The following is a 10,936-nucleotide window of genomic DNA, read 5'->3' as shown; positions in this document are numbered from 1 at the left end:
CAATAATTTTCTTCCATTCTATTATATGTATTATTTTCGGTTGAACTACAAGTCTTCCTGTTTAAGAATATAGCAGAGCATTTCAGTGTATAAAAATAAACTTTTTATTGAAAATCCATTTACTGAAAGAAGAAATAAACAAATTGCACACTACTCGGCCTTATAAAATAAAATCTAATTGGGAAATAAGGCATTTTTAGCTTGACCATTCGTCACAAATAGTTGGTTAAAATTTTCAGCTTATTAAGGAGTGGTAGCTTTCTATGATGTCATACTTACATCTGTCCTGCTGATTATGTATTGCTCAATGGCTAGCTCAGGTGGCGACTGAAAATTTGAACACATTAAAGTAACAATGAAAAAAGGAAGGTAGGGATTTTCTCTCGATCGATTCTCTAGTCACATGATAAAAGGATAAAAAGGTTTACAAGGATAAAAATGTTAGCGATGAAAGCACCCGATTTACTTTTTATCCCAATGCTTTCCACATATCGATATTTTAAACACGTATTACGAAACTCTAATCGTGCATTTAAACATGCGCTTCATTTAAACGAATTTTATTGCAAATAAAGAGATTTTCATTGTTCTTTCAGCAGTTATTGCTACACTTTTCCCAAAGGTTTTAAAAATCCCGATATTTTGAGCATGATATTATAACGACTGGCAAGTTTCGAATCACACATTTTAATAATCATTTTTAATGTATACTTTATTTGCATTTATCTCATCGTCCATCCAAGTTAACTTTTTTTTTTTTATGGCAGTTGTTGCTACCTACTTTCAAAAGTTTTTTGAAATCTCAATATTTTTAATATTACTATACTCAGGGAAATCAAACCTGGTTTTTAAAACTGCTCAATGCTTTTTAAATTTCTTTTAATTTACTTTTTTATATCGTAAGTACATTTAAAAAACCATTTAAGATTTAACAATCATAAAATCTCTTATAATTCACTACATATAAATGTCCTAAAGTTAAGATTATATTCCTAACTGAATATTGAATCTTTTTAATAGAAGCTGTAATGTGTTTGTTTTATTTTATATAATTTCAGACTCCATAAAATTTTAAAAACTAAAATATTCAATTTGCACTTGCATTGCTTAAGAAAATATTTTTTATTATTATTTTTATTAAAGAGCTTTAGATTAGGGGTGCACAAACTTAGTAGAGAATATACATTTTCGAGAGAAGGGCCACATGCACAGCAGATAGACCAATAAAGGGCCGCATGCCAAAGTATTTAGACAGACATAATGACAGCAATTATAGGTAGTAATTGTTATATAAAAAACATCATTGATCTAAGCACTAAATTCCTTTTGTCAGTTAACCTTGTACTATCTTTGCATAAAATTAAATACTTTTAAATGTTTAAAATTAGAAATTGCAAAACTGAAGAATCAGAATCAATTTATCAGAATTTTTTTTTAGCTAAATTGAAATAATTAAAAACTATGGGAAAATTCATGCTTTTTTCTTCTTCATATTACATTATACAAAAGTTCATTTAAATAAATTTCAACATTAAAATTTTTTAAATCCTTATATTTTTTTGATATGAAAGAAGCATTTTTTATGGTATCAATTTAGTTTAGTATTCTTCAGTTTTGAATGAATTTTAATATTTAATTTTATTTTTTAAAAATATATTACAAAGATGGAGAGATTTCCGTATCGTGATCTGTGGTAGAATAATTGCCATGACTTGGCAATTTCTAGGCAGTGGCTCGCAAGAAACTAAAACAAACAACACAGAAAGGAACCAACTCTAAAGATATAAATTGTAGCCCTCCCTGGTAAACATTTACATGTTCTTTTCTTTTTAATTTTCAAGTTTAAAATTTATTTGACACATTGGAGATTGTAGTTGACATGACACATCACGATACAGTAATATCCCCCCAAGATGACTTGTTGTGGGGAAAACATTGATACCAATTAAAAAAATACACCAATTTTGTTTTTTCCTTTTTAAATTTTTTAATCTTTTTTTTTAATTGTTAATAAGAATACATTTCTTTTAAATTTTCAATAACATTTGAATCATGAATCTGCTTTTATTAGCTATTAAAAAAATTTTGGGGAGATTTCCGTATCGTGATCTGTGGCAGAATATTCGCCAAGTCTTGGCAACTTCGGGGCAGCAGTTTGCGAGGAACTAAAAAAAGAAAACATCACAGAAAGGAACTAACTCAAAAGGTATAACTCGTAGCTACCCCCAGGTAAACATCTACATGTTTTTCTTTTAAAAAATTCGCAAGTTTGGCAAGTCTATTTGGCACCTCGGCGATTGTAGTTGACGCGACAGATCACGATACGAAAATATCCCCCAAATTTTTTTAATACGGTAATATAGCTTGAAATGATCGGTTGAAATGTAGTTTTACCTAATCAGAGTTCATTCAGGGTAATAGTGCAACGCCAAAGTAAACTACAATTTCGGCAGGGTTGGCAGGTTTTTGACAGTTTAAACCATGGTTTAAATCGTCACGTCAAAAACCTCACTGTCAAAAATGTCGAAAATGTCAAAGACCTATATTCATAGGTGAAATTTAATTAATACATAAAATTCATATATTTTTTATAAAGGATAGTGTTTCTAAATATGTTCTAGAAAAAATAAATTGAAAATTTTGAGGAAACACTTATATTTTGAATAGTAACCAAAATCTTGCACTTTTGAAAGCTCACATCTTTTGTAATATTATGCATTCATTTTCATGTGTTATTGAAAATCTGCAGTGATATTATTAAGAAATTTATTTATAACCAAATTTAGTGTATAGTATAGATCATAGATTCTCAACCTTTCTAACGTTGCCGCCCCCTTAATAAGCAAAAAACATATCAACGCCCCCCTTTGTGATAATCCAGTTATTTAGAGCATTGAGGACGGGGGGGGGGTGCTGAATTATAAGATGCATTTTTAGGCAATTTTTTAAGCGTTAAATTTGCATGTTTTTTTTAATTTTTAAATTTAATGTGTACGTAAACTCTATAATTTTCTCCCGGCAGGTAATCGCAGTCTATTTGTCATAATAAAAATAAATACGTCTAATCTTAATTAGATAATTAAAAAAACACCCAAGAATAAAAGTAGTATTAACGAAGCAATCAAGTTACTATGTCAGTGGAATGATTGTACTTGATGGTTCATAGCCAATTTCTTAACGTTCGGTTCAATATTTTTACTGAGGTGAAGACGCAAGTCCCCTCGTTGCATGATTTCGAGTTCATTTCTCTTTTTTGTGACTTGATCCATAACAGCACTGAATCCACTTTCGACGAAGTAGGAGAAAGGGAAGGACATTAAAAATAATTTTGAAAATAAGAATGAATTTCGACAAAAGAATTTTGACAGTCCAGAGTAGAGGCGACTGATGTTACCTTGAAGCCAAAATTATGTGAGTTATCACCAGTTCAAAGCTTCATTAGTTGAAAGTTTGCCCAATTCCTCCTGAATCTGAACCTCTTCTGTTTCAATATTCAAAAAAGGGCATTTGAAGGAAACAGAACAAAACACATTTATAACAGTCAGAAAAGTTCATGTGCAAAGAGTCAAGGTGTTAACTATATTCTTGTGTATCATCAGAGGAAATTTCGCCATTCTTTTCTTCAAGGTACGATAAGATTTGAAATTGGTTGAACTCATTCCTACCAAATTTCTGCTTCCAAAAAATAAGTTTTTTTTAAAAATGTAGAAATAACTGATTTCGTAGGGATCAAATTGAGTTTGTCACCTTGAAGTTGCAAATTAACGCCATTAAATTTTGCAAATAAATCCACCAACGTCTATCTTAAATTCTAGCAATCTGTCTCTCAGAGCTACATTCTGTCTTCGAGGAACTCAAGCACAGAGTCGAAAAGATTCAAAAACCCATTGAGACAAGGCTCCTTTGGAAAGCCAGCGAATCACGGTGTAGTAGCAAGCGATATTCTAAATAGTTTTTCTTAAACAGCTATCTGAATAATCAATCGTTGAGAACATTACTGCGAATTTTGTTCGCAGCAGATATGACATATTGCCAATGCCGGATTTGCGTATAAGCTAAATAAGCTGTAGCTTGGAGCCCCGAGATGACAAGGGCCCCCAAATCCTACTTTTCCCCCTCTTTATTTAAAGTTTTATTCGGAGCTGGGGCCCTCAGAAGCCCAAAAAGCATTTTTTTTTTTTTACATTGCTGGACATAATAAATATAAATAAATAACTGAATAAAACAAAAAACTTCACTGTCATTAGAAGGGAACATCATCTTTCAAGCAATTTGAGTATTAATAAATTATTTATAAATAAAAAAAATTTTAGTTTGAAAGGTAAAAAAGTTATTTTTTTGCCCCTTCATTCGATCATCAGACTATTTAATATCTGTTTCTAAGGATCAGAATTCCCTTTTATATTACTTTAAAATTGTAGAAATAATGTATTTAATGCTTTCAAGTGATATGCAGCAGTTTTAAATAGCACTTTAAAATACCTAAAAAAGGACTGAAATTATCAATTCAAAAACAATTAACCAATACTTTTGAATATGAATTTAAATAACTGCACACGGTTGCTTTGCTATCTCATTTTATATAGCATTATTTAGAGCAGACAGTTGTGTGTGGGTGTGATGATGACGTAATAAAAGAGGCATACAAAAAAAGCAAATTTCATTTCAGTTAAAATCCTCCATATTATATTTTTAAACTCCTCGAAAAATGTAGTAAAAAAGGCAACAAATTAACTGTCGCAAACAAATTAATATTAAGTAAGAACGAAATAAAAATGATATTGAAATATGTTGAATCACTAATGAGACAGACGGGATGAAAGACATCAAAACCCATTTGATTGAATAGTAAAACTATCAGGTATTTCTATAATTCTGAAATCTATCAGGCTTTAATTTTTTTTTCTGTCACAAAATTTATCAGTAATTAAAAATAATAAATTCGTTAGATTTCAATATTGGTTCTGTTTTTTCGTTGATTAAATGTTAAACATTAACAGATATTTGTCTTTTAGAACATTTCATTCTATAATAAAATAATTATTCTACAATCGTAATTATCTAAAACTAATTGATATAAAGGTTTAGTGCGATCCATTGATACGTTGAATGCTCGTTTTGGCTGGATGCCCGGGACTGTTGCTCATTTTATATAGCATTATTTAGAGCAGACAGTTCCTAGCCACTATACACCATCAAGAGCAAAGCTGATACTTCAAACCCGTATCATATTTATTCTCTCTGATTTTTAATAGACCCTTTAATAAATCCTTAAAAATATAAACCAAAAATTTCATAAATAATGAAAATTTTTATTCTTGCACTAAAATTTAACAAATGTACTTAAAACTATTAAAAAGAATGCAAAAATAATGAAGAAATATTTTTAATATAAACATCAATTAAATAATATCAGCTTTCAAAATGTTCTTTTTATTTTTGAAAACAATATTAATATAACGGCCCTCACCTGCTCCAGGGTGTAGGGACTACTGGATTGGGTTCAAAATGACAAGGCTACGGAGTTGAATATTAGTTGTCGTAAACTCGAAATTGGGGGCAATAACTGTTATAGAATAGACTAATAAATTTGGCCGGGATAGCCTGGTTGATAGGGCGCTGGGCTCGTGTTCGTGAGAATGGGAGTTTGAATCCAGCCGGCAAAAGAATATCCATGTATAAAATGGTGTCTGGTGCATGTTAAATCTGTCGGGGTCACAAAGTCCTCCAAGTTCTCATAACAAATAAATACATCTGGGTACTGATCTAGCAGTTCCCTTGTCTTCTGGATTGGGTTCAAAATTACAAGGCTACGGAGTTAAACATTGGTAGCCTTAAACTCAAAATTGAGTCGGTTGTTCAACGGGGTTTTAAAAAAATAATAAAACTAATAATCGAATTGTATTTTCTTGTTTTCTTTCCAGCTCTTTGCATATTTTCTATGCACATTCAAAATTTCATGTTTCTAAGTCTTATAGATTTTGAGCAGCAAGCAAAATGTAACGTTAAAAAAAACAATTGAGAAAAAAATCATCAAAAATTGCAAATAAAATGTATTTAAAATGAATCTAAAAAAAAAAAAAAAACTCTGTTAAATATATAGTGGACCAGCACGCCAAATTTTTACTCTGTGCTTAAAATGTGCTTCTTTTGTAACTTTTTCCCTCGTTCAAAAAATATGTGCAATAAAAGAAAGGTTCGACCTAATACTCTCATCACAATCAATATACTATTTCACAATAAAGTAATATTATAAATATTTTTAATAATATAATGTTAATACGCAACAACAAAAAATAATGACAGTTTACTTTAGGTGTATGGAAATGGAATTGAACTTATAAGGGCCCCACCAAGCTTAAATCCGGCCCTGCATATTGCAATGACTGATGCAAACGGTCGCTGAGATTTTTTCTTACTAAATACTGTCTGTGAATCATGCAGTGAACTGCTGAAATATCTGGTACCACCCTCTTCAAAACGGCGATAAACCCACCATGTCGTCCCACTATTGCAAGGGATATTTTTGATTTAATCGGATGAGGCTGGATAGTGTAAAACTGTTCCTAAAACTTCCTTAAGTATCAACTCTTTCCCGATGGTATGACATTTCCCAGATTTAGCAATTAATTTTGATATATTATAACAAATCTTTATTTTGTTTGTGACAAATCTTTATTTTGTTTGTGAGAATGAGTATTTTGCAAATGCTTCTGCTAACGGGAAGGCTCTATTGTCTCATTATACTAAACTTTGTTATAAAATAAATTCATGGGTAGTTGAGAGTTCGACAGCGATTGAACAAATCTAAACTTCAAGTACGTGGCACTGTATGGAATATACTTCTTTATGTTAACCCACATTGTTGGTGGCAGCAAAATACGAAGGAAATAAAATCAAATGTTTTTTCAAATTAATAAATAATTTACGATTAAGAACTAATTCACAAACGTACCTGGCGAAATAAACAATGAAATCGAATCGAAACTGGGTAAAAAACTGCTAGGAAGCAAACTAAACCACCATAAGAAACACGGGTCAAATCGAACATTTTTACAAAAAGTGCGTGCACTTTAATTCTCCCCAAATGGCTTGAATGTCAGAGGCAAAAACTACTGACTCATGCGCTGTGCTGATTCGGATCGGAGAATATGTGTTGCATAAGTTCGTTTACTGCTGGTAGTAATGTTGTATCAGATAATCTAAATTTATTAATTTAATCTTTTTTTTCTTTATCATTAATTTTAGATTAATTTTATTTACTAAATGATTCTTAATTTAATAATTTTATTTGGGAGTAATAAAATTAAATTTGAATAACATAACCTGCTCATCGCCCCCATATCGCCCAAAACATACCTAACGCCCCCCTGCCGCCCAAAACAAGTCCACCGCCCCTCAACATACTCCCAACGCCCCCGTTGAGAAACAGTGGTATAGATTATACTGAAAATTAGACATTTTTAAAGATAAATCTTTTTAATATTCTTTTAAATCTTCTTAATAATCTTTTTAACATAAGACAATACGAATTTAAGTGCTTTCTGTTAAATACACAGAGTAGTTAGTGTCGATTTACAGTATATTCAGCCTATTCATTTACTATGCTGAAAATTTAGTTTATCCAAATACTTGTGAATTTCATTTTGCTGAATACTATATAGTTTTGTTGAATATCTAAATATTCAGCTGCTGAATAATTACTTCTTGCTTTCAAGATATGCATTATTTGTATTCTTAATACAAGTGGGGGAAAAAAATTAAGAGGTAAAAATTGTTTTAAAATGATAAGTGTAATAATTATAAATAAATATAATAAACAATATGAATTATATTTTTCATTATTCCCAAATATAACTACTTTTAAATTCAAATTAACATATTGGATAATAAAGATATTCGGTATAACATTAAAATTTTTTTCCATATACTTGTATCAAGCTTGTATTTATACAACATAACTTGTAAGTTCCTTATAAATATTAGTTATATGTTCCTTATATGTCAAAAATGCATAGTAATAAACTTTTAATTTTCTTAAATATCAAAAAAAAAATTTTTTTTTCAAAATATAAATATTTAAAAAAATTTTGTGCAAAATTTTTCTGCACATGCATTTGAATATAAATTTCTGAGATTTTAAATCTGTTACTTTACCTTAATTTTAATTAAAAAATATTTTAAAACCTGCTGATTACCTATAGCATAATTAAATTTCAATATAATGCATGGCAACTGTTGGTAGTTTTGAAGTTTATATATTTTCTTGGCAAACTTTAGTTTTTGACATTTTTGACGGTTTAAACCAGTATTATACCCTTGTCATGTCAAAAACCCAACCCTGAATTTCGGCAAAATAAATTATGCTATTAACGCTCCAAAATGAACTCTTAGCTAAAATAGAAACTAAACAATTGTTTTTTAATATATATTAGATTAACCAAAGCAAGGTGGACGCTTTTTGCCTATTCACAGGGTATGATTGCCTTGATGCCAATCTCTATCACTGAGGCCATCTGCCCCTTGTGATACAAAGAAATGAGCCTAGGGACAAATATCACTGTTCTCTGTTACACATATCATCTGTTATAAATAAAACAATCTGATATAATAAATAATCAAATGTAACATGATAATCAAATAAATCAGATTTATTTGATGTTTTAAAAAAAAAAATCACAAACCTTGATACTAACTATATAGATATAAATGTCTTATTATGTTTGCACATGATGCACTCTAGTATGAATACGGGAATGTTGAATTAAATTGCATGTTCTTGGAAATGTTTTATGACATATATTACATGAATAAGGTTTCTCTCCGGTATGAACAGTGTGATGGTGATTAAAAGAACTTTGAAATTTGAATGTTTTACCGCACACGCTGCATGAATAAGGTTTCTCTCCAGTATGAACAATGTGATGGTTATTTAAAGAACTTTGAAATTTGAATGTTTTACCACACACACTGCATAAATAAGGTTTCTCTCCAGTATGAATACGAAAATGTTGCACTAAATTGCCTTTAAATGTGAATGATTTACCACATACACTGCAAGAAAACTTTTCACCAGTATGAATACGAACATGCGTACTCAGACTATTTTTATCAACAAATTTTTTACCGCACACGCTGCACGAACACATCTTCTTTCCACTATGAATATAGGAATGTCGAATCAAACCATGTTGAAAAGAGAATTTTTTCCCACATTCATTACACGAATATGGTTTTACATCGGAATGCAAGGCCGAGTGGCGGGTTAGACTAGATTTCAATGAAAATGTTTTATCACACATATCACAGGCATAAGGTCTCTCACCGGTATGAAGATAAGTGTGTTGAGTTAAATTCATTTTTTGAGTGAAACTTCGATTGCACACATTGCATGAATAAGGCTTTTCACCAGTATGAACACGAGAATGTCGATTTAAACTTCCCTTTTCAGTAAATATTTTATTACACACGCTACACGAATAAGTCTTCCTTCCAGAATGAACACGATAATGTCGAAATAATTTAGATTTATCCGCATATGTTTTACCACACATGTTGCATGAAAAAGGATTTGTTTCGCTATGCAGATGAGAATGTTGATTTAAAAGAGTTTCACTTTGAAACGTTTTAGCACAAACACTGCAAGAAAAAACCTTCCTGTCTGCATTAACGATGGTATGTTCGTTTAAAGTACTCTTTTGTCTTAACATTTTATCTGAATTTAGTTTAATCTAATGAACATTTTTGTTTTGCAAAAGAGCCATTCAATCTTAGCAGCCGATGTTCCATTACGATAACCCTAGAAGTCAGTGGCGTTGGCGGCATCAGAAAAATTAGGGAGCGCCAAGGCTATTCTTACGCCAAGATTTGCCCTGCAGACGGCAGGTGAATTTTGCGCGGAATTTGAAATGCCGTTATTCAGCATCATGTGCAGTGTAGCGTTAAATGAAATGAGTGTATTTTAATTATAAATCTTTCATTTGTACAAAAACGTTTCACAAATCTTTTATTTGTTTAAAAAGTGTTTCGTATGCACGTAGGGGCTTTTGATGACTGATTATTTTATTAAATTATTTGTTTTCTTTTCAATGCTGAGTGAATTACTAAGCATTATTTCGTCTGAACTCAATATATGAAAAAATTGTAAGTAAAAAAAATTATTTATTTATTTTTAGAAAAACAAAAACAACTCTTTTAAGTGGCAAAATTTTGTAGCTGCATTTTGATAATTTATACTTTATTATAAAGAATTTGTTTTTTATTCCTTTTTATCTTTTAATTCTTTCAATGCACGGAATTTGATAGCATTTTATTATTTTTAAACCAATAAATCTTCTGTCATTTTCTCTTATTTTAATTAAAACTAAGCTTACATTTATTTATTTGATATTCGGCCCTTAGTCAATCCAATGTTATTATTTTATATAATAAATATTAAGTACATTTTTAAACTAATAAGTCTTAAGTCGATTTTAATTCCGTAAAAAAAGATAAATAAATAAAACAAAACTTAAATTTAATTTTACAGATATTACGTTTGAAATTTGACTGTTAGTCAATACAACTTTATTATTTTAAATAGATAAATGAAAAAAAAAGTTTAGCGATGCTTCAAAAGTATTTTTTTCTCCAAAATTGCGTTTGATAACTGAGTTCGAAATTATGTTCCCAAACTAACTTCTTTTTTTTTTTTTTTTTACTTATGTATTCTTTTGCCTTTTAACCATTTTTTTTTTTTTTTTTTTGAAGTTATACTTCTTATGCGACTTCCAACAAGGTTGCGTTAAACGTTTAACGCTACATTTTTATTGGCCGGGAAATCACGTGGTAGGATCCAGTTGTCCCTCATTCATTTCTATATTGTTTTAGTTCTCACTAGTATAAAAATAATAAAAGTCATAATAGTATTGTTTTTCTATAAATATTTATTTAGTTT

The 10,936-nt window shown here is 30.0% G+C and overlaps 1 protein-coding gene across 1 annotated transcript; it reads right to left on the bottom strand.

The window, feature by feature from the left end:
• Positions 1-8,576: 8,576 nt before the first annotated feature.
• On the bottom strand, positions 8,577-9,820 carry LOC107441586 (uncharacterized). Its single transcript, XM_016054908.5, has one exon. It carries the CDS (start codon positions 9,708-9,710, stop codon positions 8,718-8,720), a length of 993 nt encoding a protein of 330 aa, XP_015910394.1. The 5' UTR covers positions 9,711-9,820; the 3' UTR covers positions 8,577-8,717.
• Positions 9,821-10,936: the final 1,116 nt, after the last annotated feature.

Source organism: Parasteatoda tepidariorum, chromosome 2, assembly GCF_982258835.1.
Source record: "Parasteatoda tepidariorum strain Cologne lab strain chromosome 2, Ptep-v5.0, whole genome shotgun sequence".
Classification (NCBI taxonomy): domain Eukaryota; kingdom Metazoa; phylum Arthropoda; class Arachnida; order Araneae; family Theridiidae; genus Parasteatoda; species Parasteatoda tepidariorum.
Note: the sequence above shows the minus strand (reverse complement) of the source record. Positions and strands in the feature narration are given on the sequence as shown.